Source organism: Erythrolamprus reginae, chromosome Z, assembly GCF_031021105.1.
Source record: "Erythrolamprus reginae isolate rEryReg1 chromosome Z, rEryReg1.hap1, whole genome shotgun sequence".
Classification (NCBI taxonomy): domain Eukaryota; kingdom Metazoa; phylum Chordata; class Lepidosauria; order Squamata; family Dipsadidae; genus Erythrolamprus; species Erythrolamprus reginae.
Window position 1 is genome coordinate 103,675,428 of NC_091963.1, and position 27,872 is coordinate 103,703,299.

Here is a 27,872-nt window from a genome sequence, read left to right on the forward strand (position 1 = left end):
ATGATGGATCTGATATTGCCAGAAACTGAATTGCTGTTTCTCATCTGAAGATTTCCATTTAGCTGTAAAGGAAGCATATTTGGGTGGGCTATTTAGTGCTGGTGTCTGAAAAAGCCACAGGAAGGGGGTAGGGGGGAAGGGAGACTGTAAAACTTTCTCCCTTTACTATTTCATCTGTATATCAACTCTTCCAATTGCCTATCAATTTATACGAAACAGAACATTTGGAACAGTTCTTCCCAATTCTCTGGTTCCCCTGTCTCATGAACAATTTCCTTAGTTTATACTTTTCAAACTAGTCAATTATAAAGCAAGGTAATTCTCTCCTATATCACTACTGTTTCCTTGGCCTTATTTTTAGGAAGGTCTTTTTTTTAGAGGTGCAGGAGGTAGGGAGGGCAATCACCTCATACCTCTTGGCCTCTTCATTTCAGCCTGTAGCTGGCACATTAGCTGGTCCAGCGAGGGTTGGATGTTCTGTCTCACAAGGTGCCTGGAGATGTTTGTGGCACACTCTTGTCAGCCCTAGCCCTGTTGACCTGGGCCTGGGGGGAGGATGACTGGCACCAGAGCTCTGAGAAGTGGCCGGCCACTGCGCAGCCATGAAGCGGGATCAGCGTGGCCAGTTCTTGCCCACAGCATTGCCAGCCAGGATCAGGTCAGTCATTGCCACCCGAGATCAGCAGGCCAGATTCAATGAGCCACATGCACTGCCACATCCCGGGAGGAAAAGAGCAAGAGGAGGCGCTGCAAGGGAGCCCATTTCTCAATTTCTTCTCCTCCCAGGCAAGTGGCGACACATTCAGCTCACCGAATACAGCCCGCTGATCTTGGCCGGCTGTGGTGTTATCTTTCACTTCCTATTAACACCAATTTTGATCAGCCTTGAATAAAGAAGAACAACCAGTACAATACTGTGCTGCCCAGCTCCAATCCCGTAGCTGGCACAAAAAGATAATCATGTTGACGGTATTGGAGGCCACTGAGAGATCAAAGAGAGAAAAGATGGTTGCATTATCCCATCCTGCTCTTGCCAGAGATTATCGACAAGCACAATCAATGCAATTTTTGTACCATAACCAGACTTTTACTGAAAGCGGTCTGTTTCACCCAGAATCCTCTGAAACTACCAGGCAACCACCTTTTCCACTACCTTTCCTAAGAAGGGAAGATTGGAAACAGGATGAAAATTGCTCAAGAAGATAGGAACAAATGATGTTTTTTTCCTAAGTATTCATTATATGTAAGGACTGCAACTGGTTCAAACCGACTGACTTATTCTGACAGTTGTGGTACCTATTCACACATTATAGCATTTAAGTTTAAACATGGTAATTTCCATAGCTTATTGGAAAAAAACAATTTACCGTATCTTTCTCATGATTTATGTTAAGTAACAATTGGTAGTTGTGTATATGCCTGCCCTGGGAAACTCTAGCTTGTTTTGAGCTCAAAATGTTCCCAAAATACTTGAAATAGCTAGTTACGTACTTGAAACCCATGTTTTGCATTCAGAATTTTTTGGGGGGTAGGTGGGTGGGTCTGAAATGGTTACATTTAAAAACATATCGTACACTCTTAATCCTGATATTTCTAACACTGATGAACCCTAAGGAGTTTTGAAGATTTGAGATTAAAGAAAATGTAAATTAAAGATAAAGTATTTCAATAATGGTGAAGTATGGCTAAAAGAACGTGAAACACAATGATAGTCAAAGCTGAAGGGATTCAGCAGGAGCTTACAAAGTTAGATATGAAGACAGAGTATCCATCGAACAGTTCTATAAATTCTAAAAGTTTCCAAACAGGCACATAGTCCATATGTGTGAATCTTAAGAGACCAGAAAGGAAAAAAAAATACTTACCTAAGTTTCGGGCAATTTTGCCCTAACGCATTCAAGATGGCATCAGTTATGTTGGAACAGCCAGAAGCACACAGAGATTGCAACTTGTGACATCCTCTACATATTGTAATGAGGCCATCATCTGTTATTTGCTAGAAAAGGAAAGAAAAAGTCAGTCATTTATAGCAAGAACCATGATTGGGGTGATGCTGTGCTCAAATTTCTCTGCAAATTCTAAAATTAAATGTTAAAAACTATTTGCTAGTGAAACAGTTGGATGAGTGACTATTTGATAACTATGTTATGAAAAACCAGAATGCCAACTGCATAAAATAACCCCAACTCAGTTCTTTTTTGGGATAAATATTCCATTTTTGGCATCACCACAAACTGGTTCATGATCATTTCTTGAAAGAAAAAATATACTTCCTCTTTCAGCTCTTATTATACACACATAATAACGGACTATATTTTTTTAACACTTGTTGAAAAAAAAAAGAAGACAAGACCAACAAAGCATGATAGTTCAAAATAAAGATTTTTTTTCCAGCCTGTTCTACAAACAAATTTTGAAAAAAGTTCATATACAAGGCAAATGAAAGCCTGATACGTAGATTTACCAGATTAAATGCCAATGTCCCAATAGTTTTGGAAGATTTTAAAGTGATATTCATTATATACAAATGTGAATAATTAGTTGCCAATTTGAGAGTTTAGAAACACTTAGTCATTGAATGGAGTCAAGCAAAGATTTCAGACTCTGAGCATGGAAAAAATGACTTGCTTTGTCATTATAATGACATAGTAAATAGTGATTTTTGGATTGATTGGTCAGAGATCAGAAAGTAGGTCATGAAAGCATCTGTGCCAAAAGAGTATTTTATAATCTCCCAATTCAAAATTCAAACTAGGAATTGCTAGGGAAAATGACAGCTGATAGAAGGGTTTAGGCATGGAGTACCCATTTATTATTTTAAAACAAAAAGTGCCAGAAAAGAAGTCTTACAAAAACACTATTTTTAAATGTATTAGTAGAAAGAGGGTAATGAAGGAATACAGTGAACCCTCGAGTTTCGCGTCCTCAAGGATCGCGAAAGGGCTATTTCGCGAGTTTTCAACCCGGAAGTAAACTCCACCATCTACGCATGCGTGCCCTTCCACGCATGCGTAGATGGTGGAGTTTCCCCGCCGGGCAGAGGCTTCCCTGGGTCTTCCCCCTCTTGCCCCCGTAAGACCCCAGCGGCGGCGCGAGCAACGGCGTGGGCGGGCGGGCGGCACGCGCGGGGACACCCCAGCTCGGCTCCCCAGCTGGGAAGCGGCCCCAGCAACAGCGTGGGCGGGCGGGCGGTGCCCGCGCGCTTGGGGACATCGCAGCTCGCTCCCCAGCTGGGGAGCCGAGCTAGGGAGTCCGGACCGCGCGCGCGTTGCTGGGGAAAGCGCGCGCGCTTGGGGAATCCCTAGCTCCGCTTCCCAGCTGGGGAGCGGAGCTAGGGATTCCCCAAGCGCGCGCGCTTTCCCCAGCAACGCGCGCGCGGTCCGGACTCCCTAGCTCGGCTCCCCAGCTGGGAAGCGGCCCCAGCAACAGCGTGGGCGGGCGGGCGGTGCCCGCGCGCTTGGGGACATCGCAGCTCGCTCCCCAGCTGGGGAGCCGAGCTAGGGAGTCCGGACCGCGCGCGCGTTGCTGGGGAAAGCGCGCGCGCTTGGGGAATCCCTAGCTCCGCTTCCCAGCTGGGGAGCGGAGCTAGGGATTCCCCAAGCGCGCGCGCTTTCCCCAGCAACGCGCGCGCGGTCCGGACTCCCTAGCTCGGCTCCCCAGCTGGGAAGCGGCCCCAGCAACAGCGTGGGCGGGCGGGCGGTGCCCGCGCGCTTGGGGACATCGCAGCTCGCTCCCCAGCTGGGGAGCCGAGCTAGGGAGTCCGGACCGCGCGCGCGTTGCTGGGGAAAGCGCGCGCGCTTGGGGAATCCCTAGCTCGGCTCCCCAGCTGGGGAGCGGAGCTAGGGATTCCCCAAGCACGCGCGCTTTCCCCAGCAACACGCGCGCGGTCCGGACTCCCTAGCTCGGCTCCCCAGCTGGGGAGCGGAGCTAGGGATTCCCCAAGCGCGCGCGCTTTCCCCAGCAACGCGCGGGCGGTCGGGACTCCCTAGCTCGGCTCCCCAGCTGGGAAGCGGCCCCAGCAACAGCGTGAGCAATGGGGTGGGCGGGCGCGAGCAACGGGGTGGGCGGGCGAAGGGCGGGCGGCAGTGGAAGCAAAAACACCATCTGCGCAAGCGCAGATGGTGTTTTTACTTCCGCACCGCTACTTCGCTAAAAATCGATCATCGCGTGGGGTCCTGGAACGGAACCCTCGCGATGATCGAGGGTTCACTGTAGATAGAATTTGGAATCAAGGCAGGTAAATAACTACAAGGGGGGACTTATTATTATAAAGAAAAGTTTTCTGTTTTAAAATTGCATAAGCCTACATATGTATGGACACATGCACAAACATACACACTTATTAATCAGTAGGTTGCTGTGGAAACCTTGCTACCCAATAATTCTAATTAGATGTTGTTTTCACATTTGTTTTCCTTGTGTAACTGAGAAAAGCATGTGAAGCACCAAAAGATTCAGAAAGTGTAGCATTAATCTTTAACCTTGGAAATTTAATTGGTTTGTTTGAAATTTGGGAACACATAGGAATTGCAAAAAATGGCTTCTAGGAGAACTTGTCCATTCACAAAATAGCTGTCCTAGAGAATTTAATCAATTTTAAAAGATAAAACACAGATAAAAGTAATGTCAGACACCTGCTATCTCCTTTTTATTTCACAATCTACCTTTATCCTTTTTCCGGGCAATAGATACATTTGGAAGCAAACTAGTAGACTGCAATCATCTGTTATACTTATGGTGGCCACTGATGGCACAAAAGTATTCTTGGAACCAATATGTTTTCATCTGCCACTCTCCCGTATCCTACACACACACACACACACACTCACACACATGACATATGTATAAAATGATCATATGGGACAGAAAACTGGAAGGGTGTCATGGGAAAAATAGAAATCGAGAAATAATGCCAGTGTTAACTAGGCTTCCTAACCATGCAGAAGATTAGTTAATTAAGTAATCCTATGTTTTATTTCTAAATCTATTGTGTTTAAGGCTTGATCCATTTATTCCTTAGTGATCCTCATAATTCAGAATATGTCGGCACAAATCCTAAACAAAAAAAGTGGCAAAAAAATTATATCTATTCTAATTATGGTAAGAAAATCAACCGTCTGATTCATGAAAATAATCATTGAACTAGGACCATGCTGGAGAACCAAAGGCATGTGTGCTGCATGTGGGCACGTGAGCCTTCGCCCTAGTTCAGCTCCAATGTGTGCATGTTTTGGGCCGGCCAGCTGGTTGTCAGGTCCCTGCCATGTGCACATGCATGGGGGGGCGGGTGCGTATATGGGCCGCATGCACATGCCCAGGGTGCAAGTACACGGGCCGCACATGCATAGCATTTGGGGGGTTTAGGGGAGGCGCTTTGAACACTCGGAAAAGGTTAGCCATCACTGAAGTAGCATAATATAATGTACAGATTTTGACCAACCTATTCCCTCTGGCTCATATTTTAAACATTTTCTTTATTTAAAAAAATATTTTATTGAACATATTTTATCATTTTATATCATATTTACAATCTTTACAGCACTCCAGCATCGCTAACCCTCATACATAACAATTACATTCCTTATTTTTCCTCTAACTATGTACATTGTCATTAAATTTTAGTATACCTCGTTACTTATTCAATATTTACTCCTATTCTCTAGCCATTTGTACCATGTGTCTCAGGCTTTTGGACCACCACTCTGGCTCCCACTAAGGAGAATATTCTATTTCTCCTCTCTCTTTTAATTCCAATGTTAGTCTGTCCAACTCAGCTCAATCTAAAACCTTTTTGGTTATCATTCCATTGGAGGGCGTGCTGTTCTGTTTCAGGTTTTGAGCATATGCAACTCTGGCCGCAGTTGTTATATGCAATATAATGTATTGAATTTCCTTACTGTAGTTTCCTCTTATTAACCCTAATAAAAATAATTCTGGTTTTAACTCAATTCATTGACTTGTGATTTCTTCTAACCATTTTCCTATTTTAATTGTACATCTTGGCTTCTGGACACGACCATCACATATGGAAGATTGTACCTTGATTGTGTCCTGCACTTCCAACATTCTATAAATGATTTGGAAACATTTTGGTCAGTCTAGCTAGCAATAAATGCCAATGACAGAACATTCTGTATAACTTTTCTTTATACGTTGCCATTGTTACCGTATATACTCGAGTATAAGCCGAGTTTTTCAGCCCAAAAAATGGGCTGAAAAACACAACCTCGGCTTATACTCGGGTCATTGACAAAGTCACCACACGAGGGCGCCATTGCTTGAGCCAGAGCGAGGAGGCACCAGCTTTTGTCTCCTCTCGCACGCCATAGTTCCTCTCCCTGGCTCAAGCAAAGGAGGCAGCCATTTGCTCCAACCGAGAGGGGAAAAAAGCAATGGGAAGCCGGTGAGGTCGTGTGTGTGTGTGTGTGTGTGTGCATGCCCCCCCTCCCCCCCCCCCCGTGAAAAAACCCAGCTACCTCTTGCTGAAACCCAGAGGCTTTTTTTTTTATTCCCTGTGTGTATTTGTCAACAGGTTTACAGTAACTATTCCTTGCTCTCTCTGCATTGCCCTTAGTTGGATTTAAAAGGCCCCCTGCTGTCAGATTCTCCTCCCCCTCCTTTGAAAGGATTTAAACTGTTTAAAAAATGGTATTTTGTGGTAGTTGCTGTCCTTGCTTGGATAGGATCTAATAATGTGTTATGAGGCAGAGCTAGACAGGAATTCTTTTTCTATCTGTCTATCTTTCTATCTATCTATTTTTCTATCTATCTATCTATCTATCTATCTATCTATCTATCTATTTTTCTATCTGTCTGTCTGTCTGTCTGTCTGTCTGTCTGTCTGTCTATCTTTCTATCTATCTATCTATCTATCTATCTATCTATCTATCTATCTATCTATCTATCTATCTATTTGGTTTTCTATGCTGATAACCTCACAGCAGCTAATGCTGAAGCTCTTCTTTGGATACACTTATTTGTTTGTTTGTTTGTTTATTTATTTAATTGGATTTGTATGCCATCCCTCTCCAAGGACTCAGGGTGGCTCACAGCATATATAAAAACAGAACAATAATGTAAATCCAATTAATGATGAGAAGGAATCCAGTTTTGAAGGATTTTAACTCTTAGGTTTTAGCTTTGTTGCTGATCGAGCTACTTTTTTTACTTTTTAATTTATTGTTAATATTGTTAATTTGTTTACCCTCTTTTAAATTTACAGAGCTAGTTTACTGGTTTTCTTTAAAATAAATATTCTAAAACATGTCTCAATTAATGTAATTTTATTGTTTTCCATTTTTATAAGTTACCAGTAGCCACTGCATTTTCTAATCTCGGCTTATACTCGGGTCAATACGTTTTCCCAGTTTTTGTGGCAAAAATTGGTGCCTCGGCTTATACTCGGGTCGGCTTATACTCGAGTATATACGGTAATTTAAAGGTTTTTTGCCATAGGTTTTGCCAATATTCTAATTCAATATAATAACTGAAATTCTTTGTCCAGGCTATCATGGTTTCTTTAACAGTTTTTTCTTCCATTTTAAATCTCAGGAAATAGTTATATGCTTTGGCTGTCATTTTTTCCCCTGTCCACCATTATTTTATCAAGCTCTTGTTCCTTATAGAAGCCATATTTTTTTCATTTTCTTATACTCCAAGTTTTATTTACTATGGAATAAATAGACATTCTGCTAAGCCAATACTGATAACATAAGACATAAAATATGATATGGAATAGGTAATTAACAAAACTGCCATAGTATAAGAAAGGAGAAAAGATTGGGTTTATAAAGGCCAACCTCTTACCAAGCATGTTTGCAAATTCAGAGTCACTAATTCGGGACAGTTTGCACCAATGTATTTAAGAGCTTCATCTTCCAGCTAAGAGAAAGACAGAAATAGAGAAAGTAGACAATTTCCTAGGTCTCTTCATTGTACTTTTGACTTCTAGCATGAGTGGGCAATATTCAGTCAATCATGCTTTTCTTATTCCTGCCTCACTAAGATAGCAATGTTGCAATTCACAACAAAACCCAGAAATTTGGTGATATATTTCAATAAAACACAAAATATTTTTTTCTTTCACTATCCTCCTTTTAAAAAAAGCAACTGATCCCATAAGAAACTGCAAATGTTGTTATATGATTAATTAATTGTTCTGCCTCCTGCAGTTTTTGAATGTTGAGTATATGTTGCTGAAAATAAATATGGGTAAATCTCACTCATTTGTGCATCAACTTGTCAAAACTTACAGCAGTTCTGAAAAAATAACTTTGTGAAGATGCAACTTTTACAGCGTCTCTCTATAACATGCTCACTATTATGGGAATACACATTGAAAGGAATATCTAGTACCCGTAATCCTGGGTGCGTCTAACAAATAACTGATGCTGCCATATATAAGAATAGAATTTTTATTGGCCAAATATGATTGGGCATACAAGGAATTTATCTTTGATGCATATGCTCTCAGTGTACATAAAAAATTCAATTACGTGCCCATTTCATTCCTCATTATGTGCCTGTTTACTCTCTTATAACTATAGTTGAGCCCAAAATTACTACTGTTAAGCAAGAGAGTTGTTAAATGGGTTTTGCCCCATTTTATGACTTTTTTTTGCCACAGTTGTTAAGTGAACCACTGCAATCGTTAAGTTAGTAATACAATTGTTAAATGAAATTGACTTCCCCATTGACTTTGATTGTCAGAAGGTTGCAAAAGATGATCACATGATCTCAGCTCACTGCAACTATCATAAATAAAGCATCTAAATTTTTATCATGTAGGATTCAGGGGATATTGCAATGGTTGTAAGTGTGAAAAATGATCAAAAGTCAAAGTAACCAGTGTTTTAATGTCAAACAGCCACAAAACAAATGGTTTTATGACTATTTGTAATCCCTTCCTCTTCAATGACTATAAATATAAATATTAATTTCCTTTTTCCAGATTATCCCAGTACCAGAGTGAACATTTCAAAAGGCAGGGAATGGGTAAAAAGGAAACTTATAATAAAATAGTAAGAACCAAACACAATCATATGATTTCCCACTTACTAATGTTATCTAGTTATTGAGTTGCCAGTCCTAATTGTGATCGCTGAATAAAGATCATCAATATTATACAAGCACCAAATATGTATGATCTCTGGCTGCAATTAAATTTCCCATCTACGCCATAAGGGTGTAACAATAAATGTTATCCAAAATTTGTTTCTTAAAAATAGTGCAGGATTTCATTATTAAGGACTTCAAGTCACATTTCTTTTATTTCCAAAGGAAAACAAAGATGTTTTCCACAAAGCAAAAAAATGCACACATTATTTTTGCAATAATGTATTTCTTGAGTTACAACCATTTATTCAAAAATATTATGGAACTGAACAAAATGGGATGGGGGAACTTACAACTGATCTGCAAAGTTGCAGCAGTCAGTGTCCCTGCAGTCACCTGATCAAGATTCAGGCGTTTGGCAATTGGATTGTAACTACAATGTGCTAACATGTTATAAGCCGCCCTGAGTTTAAGGAGAAGGGCGGCATAAAAATTGAATAAATACAATAGTTCCAATGTCCTGCACTATTTATGCCTTTCCCTGCCTGCTTCTCACAAGGCAAAGTGAATGGGGGAGCCATTAACAGGGAAGGTTGCAAACTGCTCCTGCCACTTTTTCTTTGAGAGCCTGTATAAGATCCCGGGGCTCACCTACTGTAGAACACCTGCATGCAGCACCAACTTTCCTTGCTCTTCTTTTATACCAGCTTGCAATGGGCCCAGCATCTCCCCCCACCCCCAATGCTGCAGTAGAGAGAATGGGACAACTCGCCATGGCCAGGGAACTTGATGTGGGACAATTCAACAATTCAATGTAGCTATTTAAAATTATTAAAATTATTTCAACTTGTGTAATTTATATTTCATATATGTCTCTCCTTTGGCATCCTTTCTGTAATGATTCTATTCCACTATTTATTTGATATTAGTATAACTCTTATGCTGTGGCAAGTTGTCCTGCAGCAAGTTGGGTATGGTCAGTTGTTCCATGGCAAGTTAGCTACAGTTCCATGGCGAGTTGGCTCCAGTGAGTTAGCCATGGCAAGTTGGCGGTGGTGAATTGGTGCAGTGAGTTATCATAGACCCTGCAGTACCTGTCTTTGGACCTGGTCACAGTCTGCAGTACCCCCATCTGCCCAAAATCATATGCCATCACAGCATTTCCCCAACAACTACACTTGTGCCACAAAAACCCTTTTTCCTGGCCACATTGCATAACATTTATCTGTCCTCTGGCCTCTTTCTAGACTGTCTGAGGAAAGGCTTGTGGCGACTGGGACTTTAACTTCCTGCCGATTTCATCAAATTTGCATGTTTGAAACTGGTAGGAAATTGCAAGTTGCAATCCCTGCTTAATGATGTGCAATCCTTGCTTAAAGATGGCAACAGGGAATGCTGGGATTGCTGTTGCTAACCAAATGCTGTCAAATGATGTTGCGCTTTAGGCCCATTTCACTTGGTCCCAATTAGAGTTGCAACTCAAGGAACTACCTCTAATGTTCTGATTTAAAGAACAAATTATGCAAATTATGGGTAGTCCGAGATGACAGACAAAATAATAACTAGATGAATAATCTTGTTTCTTTAGAATTATTCTTTATCCAATTTTCAATGTCTCATATGTGTGTCATGAGACACTGCATGAAACAAATCAGCCAATCCAGCTTTCCAAACTACTGAACTTTCTGAACAAATCCAGCCAATCCAAATTCATCTTTCTAGACTACTGAACTTTCTGTGGAGACTTGTACAGTACCTGTGTACAGCCTTTAAGAAACAGAGCTTTGAGTCCACCACAGCCTCTCACCAAATTTTGGATGCCATCTTTTGTCACTTGGTCACACCACGAGATATTGAGTTGCTCTAGTAGAGGGCACCCCTCACTGAAGGGGAAAAGGGATGAACAAAGAAAGAAAATGCAGGTGTATATATTAACTCTAAAGATAAACATCTTGCTTCAGGAACCAAGGTAGGTTAACCCTTGTTTACGTTTATTGTTCTAAACTGTTAACAGTTTTCTTCTCTAATACAGCCTTAATAGACAATCCAATTGAAAGCTATAGCTGGAACAAACAGAATAGCTATAGAAATAGAGTTGGAGAAAAGGGATTGGTCTCTTTTTGCATCCTTGTTAGGGATCTGAGATAACAGAACATCTCTGATTTGACTCATAATTCTCAGTTTGCATACTTCTTGTAACATTTCCAATATAAATCTTGTTGATCATGGCTGCTGAAAGGTTTGTCCAAAATCCAAAACTTAGACTGTTCTGGGATCAGAAACCCATTTACTGGCATGCAAAAAGTCATCATGTGTTCCGCTTATCTGAATCTCATGAGCTACACTGATTACAAAAGAACCACATTTATTCCTCCAAGTTATAAACTGTGCCAACTGCATTACTATTAGTCTTTTGGACAGGGAAGAGAATAAACGCATTACAAAGGCATCTGACATATTTAAATCAGAGACAATCACTATGAGTCTACTTTTATTAACCTAGCTTAGGTGGTTAGTTTTATAAACAATCTGAACACTCACCTCAATGCTTTCAGTGACAGGATGGTTATTGATGTGCAGGAAGCTAGATCAAGATGCCGTAACTTTGAGCAAAATTTACTAAGGCTAGTACATGTACTGGAAGAAAATAGAATATCCACAGGTTCATTTTGTTTTTATTTTAAAAAGTAGGAAAAAGCATTGGAGTCATTTTCAGATGGATGACAATAGCTAATTCTCGCAATTAATATATTATGCCACTATTCCTTCTTACCTTCTTCAATTATTTTCTTGTGATAAGAAATAAAAATAGAAATGGTTGGAAACACTGGAAATTTACATATAGGAGATGACACTAAACGGAGTTGAGATATGAAAGGATGAAGATGGTAGTAGTGTGTGTATATGCAAATGTTGGCGCACTAGAGGAGTTTGGCGGAAGGAACTTTTTGGAAGGTTTTGAATGTTGAGAGTGGTTTGTGGAAGGGGAGAACTGTATCAAGAGGAAGGCAGGCATGATAGGCTTGATGACAGACTTGAGAATTGATAGGGAAGTAAAATATGGAGAGATTGCAAAGAGAAAGAATGGGTGAATGGCTGGATGGGGGTACCGGTAAAGAGATTAAAATGAGCCCCACCACTAATCTATTCTAATCCCATTCCAACATCCTTTTAAAATCATGAAATAAGAAATAGAGCAAATACATGAAAATATCATATTTAAGCAAACTAACAACAACAACAACAACAAAAAAAAGGACCAGGAGGATGGGGGACAGGGAAGACCATTGGGGAGAGGAATCATAGTGCAATCTTGTATATCTCCTCAGACCAGGCTAATTTCCAATGACGTTTGCTCTCAGTTAAGTGCTATAAGACTGACATTTTAAAGAGCTAATGCAATAATTCAGAACTACAAAACAAAGATCACTTACGCATCTGTAATCTTGGTGCAGCCATTTAGATTCAACACTTCAATATTTCTGCAGTTTTGTGCAAATGTCCTTCATGCAAAGAAACATACATTCTTTCAGGCTTTTAATGAAAGGTTTTATCACAATGATTTTTTAAACAATCTCATATGCACTGAAAAGTAAAGCTAGCAAAATAAACTTTAAGTAATATTTTGACAATATCTAGGGAGAAAACCCAGTTTTTTAAGAAGCAAACACCCACCCCCATGAAACACAATTCTATTGAAAATTTGTATCAAACTTGAGCCCCTATTTTTAAATGCCACAAATGTAGGAATTCAGTGGTTATGTATCATATAACCTCTGAATAATATATCTGCCAACCTCTAATGCAAAAGTGGGGAATGATGATCCCTTTATGACTTGTGAACTTCAACTCACAGAATGCCTGGGCCAGCGTTCCTCACTCCTGCTCTACTGGGATAAGCATCACTGGACTGATTTATTTATTTCAGTTATTTAAGCAATATAATAGATAATGTATAGCTTACCAAGAGTGACTTGAAAATGTATCAGGCAAAAATTATACAAGTGGTCCTCAATTTGCAACAGTTCCCAGTGACCGTTCAAAGTTACAACGGAACTGAAAAAAGTAACTTTTTTCGCTTATAACCATTACAGTATCCTCATGGTCACAACAGCTACAATGTCATGGAGTCATGTGATCCCCTTTTGTGATCTTCTGACAAGCAAAATCAATGGAGAAACCAGATTCAACTAACCATCTTGTTACTAAATTAATAATGGCATTGATTCACTTAACAGATGTGGCAAGAAAAATCGTAAAATGGGGCACTTAACAAATTTTTCACTTAGTAACTAGTGTTGGGCGAATCGAACTTGCATAGTTCAGGTCCGCCCCGAATTTTGCGGGGTTCGGCATACCGAACACGAACCTGGACTTTTTCAGACATCTGTGTTCAGGTTCGCCGTTTGCTTGAACGCCGCGATGGGCGTGAGGGGGAGGGTTCTGAGGCTCAAGCTGCCAACTCGGTTTGGGGGCAGGAGGGGCAACTCCAGATCCAGAGCCTGACCTCCCCTCCAGCGCTTCGCCTCACACCGGGCCAGAGGGGCGGGGAGGCAGGTTCTGCCGTCCGTCTATCCAGGATCCCGGCTGGCAGCTTCAAGCGGACTGTGGGCGGGAGGGGGAGGCGGGCAGGGTTCTGACTCAGAGCCCTCCCCGCCTCCTCCTCCCTCCCACCACCTGCTTGAAGCAGCCGGCCGGGATCCTGAAGCATTGGGGGGGAGGTGTCAGGCTCCATCAAGTGGGTGATGGCTGGGAGCCGCCGAAATGAGAGAGAACTAGGGGCAGGGATTTTCGGTGGCTCCCAGCCATCGCCCACTTGATGGAGCCTGACAGCCCCCTTCCAGCGCTTCGCCTCTTGCCAGGCCAGAGGTGTTGGGGTTGGGGGAACCTGCCCGAACTCCGACGGCAAGTTCGACTGAATCCGCCGAACCCGAACTTCGGCGAATTCGCCCAACACTATTAGTAACATAAATGTTGGGCTCAGTTGTGGTTGTAAATTGAGGACTACCTGTAAATGCTATACCTGACAACCTATGACTTAATCTGAATTTAATGTTTCTCAATCTAAGATGAAAATTCTATGCTTATTCAATCATAAACATATCTATAGACAGGCCATGAAGGCAAGTATTTCAGTATGCTCCAAATTCATTCTTCCAGATAAAAGCTGAAGGCAGTCTGTGTTTTTGTGCAGAACATAGTCCATTCTCCCATAATTTTGTTTGTAGATTTGTATTTAATTGTTCTCAATATTTCTTTAGATTTGTTTTTAACCATTCATTGTGTATTAGCCAGACTTCTAAAAATTTCCTCATTACATTACTGTGTATTTCTGCGTGGAAGTATATCTACTGCTTAGATTTGTGTGGAGATAGGAAACAGCTAGAGCAGGCTTATTAAAGCCCACAAGAAGCTTTATGTAGTCTACCAATATTTCTTTAAAAGTGCCTCCCCCCAAAAACATGTTACCAACTACTTCCAAGGTTTAATGGTATTGTTGTTGCTGCTGCTGCTGCTAGTATCAGCCTTTCCACTAATCCACTAATCATGGAACAGTTGACTGGCACTCTTAGTATTTCTTTGGGGCCCATGAGGACTTTTAATTTATCAATGCAAGCCTTTCCTCTCAATGAGTTGTGCAGGTCTGATCTGGAAAATAGGACTGAGAAAGAATGCTTCCCCTCCTATAAATAACATCAAAGTTATACTTTAGTTTGATGTTACAGATAATTATGGCAATGCAGAAATCAAATATTTGAGAGTTCTGCAGCCTCAACTTTTGTACCCCAAATTATCTACCTGCTCTATAATCTCATTCCCAGTTCTCAGATAGGTGTTAAATAATTTGTGTTGACCTCTCTACCTCAATGCGCTGTCTCCCACACCTAGGCATCCACGTAGACTCAGCTTTCGAAGGAATCCTCCACATCTTTTAGAAATATTCTCTACTACACGCCCCTGTAAGAAGAAGATGAAGAAGAGAATCTTCTAAATTAATTCTCTTGCTTAATTTTACATGCAGCAAAACAACTTTTTTTCTTTAAACCATCTTTTCCTACTTGATATATTTTTATCACATCTTGTTACCCTCCTTCACCTCAGAGGATTTATTCTATACTTAAATTATATTTGAAATGATGTATTTTGTGGAATGCCTGCATTTATTTGGTTCATAAATAGATATTTTTAGGATGAATTTACAGAAGCTGAAGCTTATATTGTAGTGCTACGCTTGTGAAACTAAGATGCTTTTCTGGGGCAAACTAATCAGCTGAATATCTTCAAGAATAAGAACAAAGCATAATTTAGTATGCTGTCATCCAGCTCATATATTGTTTATTGGACTGTTATCTTTCTCAGCTTATACCTGCAAAAGACCATGCAACTAACTTAGCCACATCATTATACATTCCATGGTAATATGAGGGGTGTGTATGTGTGTGAGTGACTGAGTGAGTGAATGAATGGCTACTTCTCTTAGAGAAAGCTGACTTTGGCTATCTTGTTACAGTTTGTGATGGAAACAACAGAGGGATTTTGTTCAGTAGCATACACTTGGGTGCTAAATAGGAAGAAATTAGTTAATTTGGCTACAGGAACTGATAAAAACAGTGAGACATATTTATAAAGGGCAAAGCATCATGCCTACTTTTCAGTCCATGAAGCTTTTTTTTTTTCCCTATTGAGGTTTAATAAGGACATAAGGAGAAATGCCTGGACACCATTTAAAACAAACAAACAAATCCTCAAGTGGTCTCCTTACTAGTTTTCATTACTTTTCTAAAAATCTAAACCCAACATCTTTTAATATGGTGACTTTTAATGATACTCTAAGCCTCTATAGTTGATGTGTAACACCTCTTGCTGTTCAATGCTAGTTGTACCTCAAATATATTCATATAATTGTAAGACACGATGTTCAAATCAAGAGAATTATTACCTCCCTCAGATAATCAATTCTTTCTTTAATATTTTCAGCTTAGGGACATAAATCTTTGGGGGACAGATGATACTGAATTAATTAATACAGAGATAATCATTCATATTATAAATCAATGTAGTTTTTTTATTAAAAGCATACTATAGTTTTAAATGCTCTTTGGAATGAAGAGTACAAATTAATAATTTGTCTCTGAAGATCTGAAAAGATGACATGGCTTTTACTAATCTGAGGCAGTACAGTAGTTACCATTTATCTAGAGACAATCTTTTGCATGTCACTTAATTATACCTCAATGTCCCTTTGGAAATCAAACAGGTCAATGCGCTGCCAATTGCTACCATCCAAAGCTAGGACATTCCATGCCTGTAATGAAATTGGCAGAAAGTTGAAAAAAGATTGTCAGATATATACCTCTAAATATAGAAAAACCGAAGGTAGGTATAGTCTCGCTATTCATCTGAGCCAGTCAAAGCTTCTGTCCTCTAGTAATACTATCACCAAGTTACTTATTCACAAGAACCATTACATTCAAGCACAGTCTAAATGTGCATCAGTTTAAAACAATGCAGATTTGAATTAATCTTTCTGTAGCTAACCATTTTAAACCTTACATTCAGAAATTATGGAGAATAGATACATGAATGAACAACTCAGAAGGGACTCCTGCACATTTCCATTTCCCAAATAATAATATTCATTATGTTTTAGGAGTGAAGGCTCTGTGTAATGAGTATAATAATACAATATACAACAGTTGCCTGGACTACCTTAATTCAAATGATAACATCATTTGAAGCCCAAATGTTAATATTATTTAAAGCCCAGATGTTCAAATTAGCAGAAAGACTTCCTTATGAAATATGAGGAGCTGCAAAGAATCTTTAATTTAATTAGTGAGCAGATTATGTATCTGCTTCCCCCCTCTTTAAAAAGATGTCGGTGTTGTTTGAGAACTTCTTTAAACCCTTTTATTGTTTTTGCAACAATGCATCTAAAGCAACTTATTTTTCATAATTATGTCTCCCAGTGCAGATTTTATGGATTCCAACAAGGTTATGCAAATCCTTCAGAAGAATTGTGATGAATTAAAGCAGTTGGGCCTTTTCTCAAGCTTGTGCAGCTGTTTTAGACATTGCTCCAGCAAGCCTCTGCATGTACCCACCAGGTACTGCAGACTGCCAATTCTAAATGCACAGCCCTAGACTGTAATATTGCAATCTTTTGACTAATTCAACTTCATTTTTGGCATTTTTAAAAAAAGAATGGGGCAATCAGAGCAACAACCGCTTAAAAGTTCAGAAAACTTCTCAACACATTCAGCATTTTGTAAATCTCATTGGGAATTATGGGAAATGAAGTTTAATGCATCTAGAGGATAGCAAATTTGAAAAACTTGTAACAGACATGTAATAAGAATGTGCTTCGGAACTATGCTATTCTGCTCAAGGTCTAGTTCTGTGATGGTGAACCTATGACATGTGTGCCACAGGGTGGCACGCGGAACCATATCTACCAGCACACGAATCGTTGACCCAGCTCAGGTCCAGCTGATTTTCGCGCTGAGGTTCCAGGAGGGCATTTTTGGACTCCGGAGGACTTCCAGGAGGATGGGGGAGGCCATTTTTGCCCTCCCCAAGCTCCAAGAAAGTCTCTGGCACCTGGGAAGGGCGAAAAACAGGCCTATCAGGCCCACTGGAAGTTGGAAAACAGGGGGAGCATGGAGTGTCATGCTTGGGGGCGGAGCAGTGTGGAGCAGGGTCACACATGCATGTAGGGTGGTAGGGAGCAAGTGCATTGAATTATGGGCTCAAGCTTTCAGCACCCAGGGAAAAAAGGTTCACCATCAATGGTCTTGTCCATTCACCATTAAAAAAGATTTCTTCTGAGGTATACCATGTGCATTTATATGAAACTAATGAACAGTGTAGGAAAATGTTCTCAATAATGGTCTTCGGTTATAAATTCTATTCCTGATGATGTCCAGCAAAATATGAGTCTGAGCATCTTAAGACTTTTCCCCCAGACACACATTTAATTATTGACCCAAGAATAACTCAGATAGATTTCTCTGGGTTCTCTATGAATAGTTGACTTACAATCATTCATTTAATGATCAAAATTATGATGTGCTAAAAAAAATTAGTCCTAGCATCTACACATCATATGATCAGAATTTGGGTGCTTGGCAACTAGCCAATATTTACAATGATTGCAACATTGTGGGGTCACTCGATCAAACAAAGCCAATGGAGAAGCTGAATTCATTTAATAGCCATGGTAATTCACTTAAAGAAGATTGGAAAACATTGGAAGATCAGAAGATGTTCTAAAACTGGACTTGACTCACTTAATGATTACATCACTTAGGATGAAAATTCTGCCCCCAATTTTGGTCTTAAGTTGACAACCGCTTATATAAAATCCATTTTTTTCGCCCTCTTCCACCCATGCCCTCAAAAACTGTTGCTGCCAAGGACCTGTGAACATGAATTATAGGTGAAGAAAATGCATCAGCTGCAACCCCACCATTTTCCAGCAACACAGCACTCTGCGTAGAGTAACAAAATGAGTAGCCATTTTTGATACAAAACTTTGCAGAGGGTGGGAGAAAATGGGCTCACATTGAATTTTACTTAAGTCTAACATATTCCTGGGTTTCCTATGCTGATCAATATTTATATTAAAGATTTGATTTGATCTGATTTCTGGGTTTCAAGAGATAACCTGGAGATACCCAACAGAGAAAGCCTTACCAATACTAATATGCAAATATTCTTACCCTGGAGACCTGCGCACAGCGGCATAGAGTGACCACATCCAGAAAGGAGAATATTCTGTTAAAACACACACACACAAACAAATAACTAAATGTACATGTATAAACGTATTGCAAAATGACTTAAGCAAGAGCTACCAAGAGTTTTGTTTGGAAACCTGGTTTCAATACCAGGCTTCAGTTCTGAAAAACTAAAAATAGAATGTGACATTCAATCAGTTAAAAAATAATCAAGTGAGTGGTCCCTTATGCGGTTACAAATGAGCAGAATTGTTGTTTATTATAACAATAATTTATAGTTTATTCTGTATATTATCTGTAAGCATAATATTATTAATTTATTTATAATTGAATAATTGAGGTATAAAAATTTACAATTATATATTTCATTGCTTAAGATAATGCAACTGGATCCTGTATCTAACTTTTAGTTAGCTGGAGAATTACATCTTCTGCTCCTGCATTTTTGCAATTTAAATCCACAAACCAAAATTAGTAATTACTAAATTAGTTAAATGAAGTGGTGGAGATAAAGATTCAAACTACTGATAGAAGCAATCTTAATTACAATGTCTAAATGTGACATCTATCAGTTCAAAAAGTTGTATTATTTGGAGTCTCAAACAAAAAACTACTACATTACTAAAAACACAATTGAACTAATCAAAGGTTAAATGAAAAACTATAATACATCAGAAAATATTGTTTTAAAATATGATGGCAAGTAAAAATTATAAATATATCCTCTCTTTCATTATGATTTCATTATGATGCAATTAAAAGATAGCTTTCCACAAAAATCTTGACTTTGAGGAATATTTGATTATTAGTAAGGTATTAACTGAAGTCCACACTCAGCGATTGAGAATCTTAATTCAACATAATTCTGATGTCTGAGGTTTTCAATTGTATTTCCTATTGAATGGAAGGTAGAATGTACTAGATCAAGTATGCAGATATAGATCTATATAGGATATATAAATCTGGATATAGATATGTATTTTATACTGGTGGTTAAAAAGGGCTAGTTTAGGTTTTTACTGGTATGAGCATTGTCTGGAAGTAAAAGTAAAACCTAGAGTCAGATTTTATTTGATGAATGTTATAAATTAAAGACCACACTCTCCCTTTCGCTCCTTTATAACTGTTTAAATTGAGAGCACAGTATTAAAATAGTTACACTGTCAAGTTCAGACACAGTAACACAGGACTAATTTAAATCATTTGTCCCTCACAATAGAAGGCTTGTAGGACAACTCGCCATGGCCAACTCGCCGCAGGACAAGAGTTACATTAATAGTAAAAACAACAGTGCTTAGACTTATATAATATTTCACAATGTCAAAAAAATGGTAGAATAGAGTAATTCAAAGATTTCAAAGGAGGGACAAAATGAAATATGAAAAATATTAAATTGTTTTCATTCATTTAAATAATTAAATTGAATTATTAGTTCTGCAGCAATTTATGCTGCAGCAAGTTGGTTGTGGCAAGTCAGCCATGGTGAGTTGGCCATGGGTTGTGGCAAGTTGGTTGAGGCGAGTGGTCCCATTCTGCAAAAGAAGCTTCTTCTCTATTACCAAACAATAGGTTCACACAAAGCCACTTGATTTAATGAAGATAAGTTTGCTTAACGGAACGAAATAATAACTGATGGCATATAAAACATAACTTTTATGAATCCATAGTAAGTCACAGTGAAACAAGCCACATTAAGGGTTAAAACAAAGTGAATTCAACCACTAAATAATTGGTAATTCTTCTTAAAACATGCCTTGAAAGAAATGTTTTATCAAGATTCTAATGTAAAACAAAAAGTCATATACAACTATATTGCTGAGATTGTAAAAGACAAGATTATCGGCAGATAGTAAAACGATGATTTGAATATAAAGTTATTCAACTCACCCGTTTACTGGACTCGTACCCGTCCTGGCTGATTTTGGCCAGTTGGGAAGTGACACAGAGCTGGATTCAGGTATTGATTAATGCTTCCTTGAGTGAGGGGTCATTCTCACAGTCTCTGAAGGAGGCGGTTGTGCGATCCCTCCTCAAGAAACCGTCCCAGGATCTGGCCGAATTGAAGAACTATAGGCCAGTCTCCAACCTGCCCTTTCTGGGTAAGATTGTTGAGAAGGTGGTGGCACTCCAACTCCGACGGTCCTTGGATGAAGCTGATTATCTGGATTCTTTTCAGTCCGGTTTCAGGACCAGTCAGAGCACGGAAACTGCTTTGGTCACACTGATGGATGATCTCTGGTGGGCCCAGGATAGAGGACATTCCTCTATCCTGATGCTCCTCGACCTCTCAGTGGCCTTTGATACCATCGACCATGGTATCCTTCTGCAACGACTGGAGAGATTGGGAGTGGGGAGACACCATTTTGCAGTGGTTCTCCTCCTATCTCTCCAGTTGTTCACAGTCAGTGTTAGTGGGGGAGGGGGGCAGAGATCCACCTCTTGGCCTCTCCTCTGTGGAGTGCTGCAGGGGTATGTCCTCTCCCCCCTACTATTTAATAGCTACACGAAGCCACTGGATGAGATAATCCGATGGCATGGAGTGAGGTATCATCAGTACGCTGATGATATCCAGTTATACATCTCCACCCCATGCCAATTCAGTGAAGTGGTGGATGTGATGTGCCAGTGCCTGGAAGCTGTTAGGATCTGGATCAACAGGATCAAGCTCAACCCAGACTACACAGAGTGGCTCTGGGCATTTCCTCCCAAGGACTCCTTGATCTGTCCATCCATTGTTCTGGGGGAGGGAGGCAAACATTGACCCTCTCAGATAGGGTCCGCAACTTGGGTGTCCTCCTGGACCCACAGCTGAGCTTTAACTACCATCTTTCGACTGACCAGGGGGACCTTTGACAGTTACAGCCCTATTTGGACCAGGGGGCTCTACGCACAGTCACTCAGGCCATCATCATCTCCCGTCTTGATTATTGCAACACGCTCTACATGGAGCTACCCTTGAAAAGTGTTCGGAGACTGCAAATAGTCCAGAATGCAGCCTCAAGAGCTGTCATGGGTATGCCTCGGTATGCCCATATAACACCTATGCTTCGCGAGCTACACTGGCTTCTTATTAGTCTCCGGGCACAATTCAAGGTGTGCCTGGTTCAGGGCCAGACTATTTACGGGATCACCTCTTGCCACATACCTCCCAGAGACCAATAAGAGCACACAGAGTTGGCCTCCTTCGGGTCCCATCCACTAAGCAATGCAGGTTGGCGGCACTGCCAGGGAGGGCCTTCTCTGTGGCCGCCCCAGCCCTATGGAACCAACTACCCCCTGATGTCCATACTGCTCCCACCCTACTGGCCTTCCATAAGGTCACGAAAACTTGGCTTTGCCAACAGGCCTGGGGGGCCATGAACTAACAACTGACAAGGACAAACTGGATAGATAGTATGTATGCATGTGATTATGACTGTTTTATAATTAATGGATTCTTTTTAATACAGGGTTTTGTAGTTTTAGATATTATATTCAACTTCTTCTTACTGTTCTGTATCTATTTGTATTTGTATTCATATTATTATTGTAAGTCGCCCTGAGTCCTTCAGGATTGGGCAGCATAGAAGTTGAATAAATAAATAAATGCATAAACTTTATGTTGGTTCCTTTATAGATCTTCTATTCTAGTAGCAGCCATGAAACTACAGTAGTTATTCTCTGTTTTTAGAAGGAAGGCATCTGGGCAGATTCCTATTGCTAGGTTGTTTGCATTGCAGCAGGAGACTTAGTTCAGGAAAAGTGCCAAGAAAGCTAAAATCTTTGGAGCACTTTCAGTTTTAACTACTTTTGCCTGTTTTCTAGTGGAGCATAATACCAAATCAGAATTATCTAAAATATTGTTTTTTGATATATGGAACTGTAAACATTACTTAGCTTTTAATTAACTGTATTGTTCTTAGAAAATCAACTACAATAGATTTAGAAATCATGACCAACTAAAGTTTGATAAGTTACAATATGACAATGTTATGTATCAGAAGATTTTTACTGTATATTGTTCATGACTGTTGTTAGCCGCCCCGAGTTTTCGGAGAGGGGCGGCATATAAATCCAATAAATGAAATGAAATGAAATGAAATTGCCACTAAAGTATTAAAGAAAAAAGATGCTGAACAGATACTGATATTTCTACTTCATTCATCTGTCTTCTTGGCTTTCTAATACATGTCAAACTGGCAATGAGAAGAGGCAAACAAGCTTTCAGTGTCAGGCCCAGGGAAAGATTCCTAATTATTAAAATCAAAATCATCCAAAGATTCCTAAATTATCAAAATTGGAAATTACCCACTGTACACCTATTGCAAATGTAAAAAGAAAAATGTAATGCTTATTGCTTCATGCCCCATACATGAAATGCCAAGACATTCTTTTGCTATTTAAAAAAAAATCCAGAAACAACTACTTATGCAATAATTCTGTATGAAAACACACCAGTCTTTGTCTTGTAGAAACTGAAGCTTACTTATAAGGCAATCCTCTGGATAAAGCTCTCTTTCAAAATCTCATGTGCTAATTTGCATTAATAAATTTTCACAGCTTGTATGCAAGAAGCTTCCAATTCCTAAAGCTATTTCTTATGCTTTATATAAGTTTTCAAAAACACAGAATCCAGAAGGCACACTATTAAGTTTGTCAAGAAGTATTCCCAAAGTCAAAGTTGATTTGATCTGTAGAAAGGTTTTGCAGTACAGTACTGTACTTTCCAAGCTAACTTATTTGTTGTGAAATATGCTTTCATATGTTTTACCTTCAAATTTTAAAATGAAGAGGTTTGAGAGCCAGTCGTCAATTTATTTTCATAAGAGATGCATTTTAAAAAATATTCTCTATTATAGTATCAAATGTATAGCTTTCTACAAAAAAGCGCAAACAAAAACCCACTCTAAAAGACAAAGGTTCTTACAATAAGTTACTACGTACTATATTATACTATTGAGGCCCAGGTTCAAAATCCTTTTCCAAAGCCTCCACCTATTGTAGAAATGTGATGATAAAATGGGCTGATATCAGGGAGAATACATTTAAGGATAACTGGATTAATTATTTTAAAAATAATAATTTTGGGACAGGAAAAAAACAAAGACTTTCATGAGAATTGGATTATCAAACCAAATACACAAAATCTAAATAGCATAGCATTATCTAAGCTGCTATTTTAAAAATATCTGCAGGTCAGTAGTTTGTTGGTGTTAAAACTCAGAAATGGTTGCATAAGGAACAGGCCTGTATTCAGATGCAAAATATAACTCAAAGAATACATAAAATCAGATGGATACACTAGTTTCCTTTTAGAGACTATGTCCAAACTGCAACCCAAAACCCACTTTATTGCAAAGTGCCAATAAGGCAATTTAACCTGAATACTGAGGTTTTACTACCTAAAATAATGATAAAACAAGGCAGAGTTCAGCTATTTGTTCTAAGAAAAACCTGATAAAAGCCCTTTTATGCCCTCATTATTTTTTTCCTTTGAAATTTTACGTTTATAGCAACAATAAAAAAGAAAAACTTTTGTTATATCATTTCTTGGTTTTTCTTTTCATTTTCTCATTCCAATTTTCTCATTCCAATTTTCTCTGTATATTTTTATTTTTTTCTTATTAAAATAAAATGCCATAATTACAGCATAGGTGGCCAGATTCTGCACAGCAGCAGTGGAGATTTGTTGCAAATGTGTACCTTCATCATAGCAAGATATGCACATCTTTTGTATATTTACAATGGGTCAATTTTGGTTGGTAGCCAAAAGTCATAAATTTTGTAAGTCATTTGTCTCCAGTTGTCCAAGAACCTCAATACCTAGCATGTCTTTGTTGACTTGGGTGATGACCAACTTTGGATGGTCAATGAACTGCTGTAAGTCAAGGACTACATTTATCACCCAAGAATCTGCTACTACAGACCTGGGCAAGTGGCGGCCTGGGGGTCGCATGCGGCCCGCCCGCTGTCTGTGACCAGCCCGCAGAGGCTGGCCCAACCAGGAAGGAGAAATGAGGGAGGAAGGAAGGAGAAATGGAGGGAGGGAGGAAGGAAGGGAAGAGAAATGGAGGGAACAAGGAAGGAAGGAAGGAAGGCAGGAAGGAAGGAAGGAAGGAAGGAAGCAAGGAAGGAAGCAAGGAAGGAAAAATGGAGGGAGGGAGGAAGGGAGGAGAAATATATAATATATAATTATATATATAATATAATATAATATAAAATTATAATTTATAATTATAATATAATTAACTCAGTTCTACCCAATAATATACAGTATTGGATAGAACTGAGTTAATTATATTAGTCCGGCCCTCTAAAACCATCCCATTTATATCATTGAAAGAGACTGCCTTCCTCATAATTAAATACCCATCAATTATTTATCTGGAAGAAAACCACCATAAAATGTCTTGTCCGGGACAGAAGAAAGGATAGTCTGAGCCTAGATGTATTTGGTTAAAAGCCAAAAAGTCCAATTACTTTTGGACAGGAATTTCAAAACAACAGAAGGGGTAGGGCAAAGCTATTGGACATGGCCTGTATCTTGCAGGAAAAGACAAAGTTAGGATGTTTTGAATTCACTGTATAGAGATCGGATAGCACTTTTTGTTCTGCTTCTTTGTCTGATGAGTGGTTCCAATAAAGAAATATGCTTATTCCCCCCTGCCCCCAAATATGTTTCTCCCAAGGACTCTGCAAATACTGTGATTGCCTAGGGCTGAAAAGTACAATATGGGTAGATGCCAATTTATACTCTTCGCTTTTCCATCCTATGCTCTGCTGCCATCGCCACCATGGCTGCTGCTACCGGTTCAGTGAGTCGGGGCAAATTTCCACCACCGGTATGGGTAAACCTGTCCAAACCGGCAGCAAGCCACCACTGGAGTTAATGTATAAAAGTCATAGATTTATATAAGACAATTGCCTTTCATATGGAAAAACAAGGGAAAATGCAATAATAAATTCATCAGCTGCCCAGCCAATCAGTTTATTAAGGCCATAACTTCTGTAATAATTTTTAAAATGTAACAGAAAGCTGATCAAGGTTAAACACAAAGATCCAAAATATATTAAGATTCGTAGGCAAACAGTTTTGGGTGATCTCCAAGACTGAATAACATTGTGATTCAATTTCCAAATTAAATAGATAAATTCAGGTGAGTTAAAATATGTATGTAATGCTCAAAGCATCTCTCTAGAGTCTAGAGCATGGATGTCAAACTCACAATCCATCACGTGACTTTTCCCCCTTCACAGAGCTAGGGTGGGTGTGGCCTTTGTGACACATCTGGCCTGAGGGTCAGCAGTTTGACACCCCTGTTCTAGAGGATTAAGTTCCGAGTGTTTGATTTGCATCATGACTATTTTATTTTCCACATCTCAAACAAATGAACTCTATCCACTTAACAATATATTCCAGAAAGCAGAGTCCTATTAATACATATTTTTAATATTAATATGCTATAACACTAAGAAAATGGGACATTTCAACTATGAAAAGCACATTTCAAAAGCTAGAAATAATGACATATAATAAAAATATAAATGTTATGATAAGTCAATAAGCAAGTTAGTTTTAAATAATAATTATTTCGCTCTATAGCAAGTAGTGGCAATCCAACTGCTGCTCTTTAAGTAGCCAAGACACAGTGACAAGCAGTTTAAATTAGTTCCTTAATTCCATAAGGTGAAATAGACTTTTGCTGACTATCTTATCAAGAGCCAAAGCTAATGGATTTGTAGCTTTTTGATAATCAGGTCTTAGATCTCACATTGGAGTCTATTGCTCAGTTTAAAAAATGAAAACTGCTACTCTCCGTTATTCATCCTAAAGAAATTGCCTATGCTGAATAATGAGAATATAAAACTGGTATAACCAGAAAGTCTGTAGTAACATTACAGATCTGGGCTTTCAAGAGTACTGTAAACTTAACAATAGAAATGAGTGTGATTCAAACTGTGGGATACACAGATGTTTCTGCTAATCAGGTCTGACCATATTAAACTTTTCTGAGAGCAGCAAGGTTTGCTAGGTGCTGCCATCTGCTGAGGATGAGCTATCGTTAGTATAGCTAAATCTCTGCTGATCTCCTTATCCAGCCCAGAAGAGGGGATTGTTCTTCTGGAGATTCTACTGGATTTAAAGTGTTGGAAATTGCTTAGAATTACCCTCAACCTGGCCTAACCCTTTAGTTTATCATATCTCACTATTCCACTGGCAGATCTTGGCATCAGAGAGCAAAAATGTCTTGCGACAGAACTGATTTGGATGATTTTCTATTGCTTTTAGAATGGGTCCCTTAGATTGAGATTTTTCAAACTGTATTCTAAGATTATAAGCAAATAGACAATTTTCTAGCACTACGGTTTTGGCTCTGGATAAAGATTTCCAGGAATTTATTTTTAACTAACAAATTCTGTAGCTTGATTTTTATTTTTTTTTGAAAATCCCTTCTTTTGTTCTGACTACACAAACTGTACCTAATGTATGGGAGATGAAAATGATTACAAAGTGTAATAATTACACATGCCTTAAAGATTCATAAAATTTCTAAAAATCATGATTTCCCCCTCTATTTTTCCTCTTCTAAAGGCAAATATCTTTGGACATGAATATGAAGTTATAACAAAAACAAAATCAACTTTATTTGAACAAGTGAAGTCAAGAGGCTGTTCCAGTGCCTGGAGGCTCTTTGGGTCTGAATGAGGAAGAATATATTTAGGACCAATCCTAGCATGAAAATTCCACTTCTAATTCTGGATGGATGCATGGTCCCATGGCAATAATGTGTGGGCCCTTTTCATAATGTATGGGCCCTTTTGACTTATAGCTCTTGCTCAGTACTGATGTGACTAGAATAGTCTTTGCAAATTCCACCCAGTAATGATCCTACTCATAAACATTCAAGCCTTGGTCAATGTTAGGACTATTATATAGATGGCTTGCTTTTTGAAATGATTCAGAAGTTCATCCTTTCACCCATATAACAGTATTACGTTTAATTGTGCTGATCAGTTATCAGCTGATTTCTGAGTGCAATTTAATGTTCTCATTTTCATCTTCAAAATTCTACACAGCACAAGACTCAGGTATCGACT

General features: G+C 39.2%; 1 protein-coding gene across 8 annotated transcripts in view; it reads right to left on the minus strand.

Moving 5' to 3' along the window:
* FBXL20 (F-box and leucine rich repeat protein 20) overlaps positions 1 to 27,872 on the minus strand; it is a 72,543-nt gene that overhangs the window by 17,206 nt on the left and 27,465 nt on the right. For 3 of the 8 annotated variants that reach the window (XM_070728983.1, XM_070728982.1, XM_070728984.1), the window contains 8 exons: positions 18,777 to 18,831; positions 16,286 to 16,360; positions 14,918 to 15,012; positions 12,489 to 12,557; positions 11,596 to 11,691; positions 10,811 to 10,937; positions 7,807 to 7,881; positions 1,866 to 1,996 (listed from right to left, as the gene is read on the minus strand). In XM_070728983.1, the coding sequence (XP_070585084.1) occupies positions 1,866 to 1,996; positions 7,807 to 7,881; positions 10,811 to 10,937; positions 11,596 to 11,691; positions 12,489 to 12,557; positions 14,918 to 15,012; positions 16,286 to 16,360; positions 18,777 to 18,831 (723 nt within the window). The remainder of the gene's footprint in view (positions 1 to 1,865; positions 1,997 to 7,806; positions 7,882 to 10,810; positions 10,938 to 11,595; positions 11,692 to 12,488; positions 12,558 to 14,917; positions 15,013 to 16,285; positions 16,361 to 18,776; positions 18,832 to 27,872) is intronic. The other 5 variants (XM_070728987.1, XM_070728989.1, XM_070728990.1 and 2 more) reach the window with 2 other exon arrangements.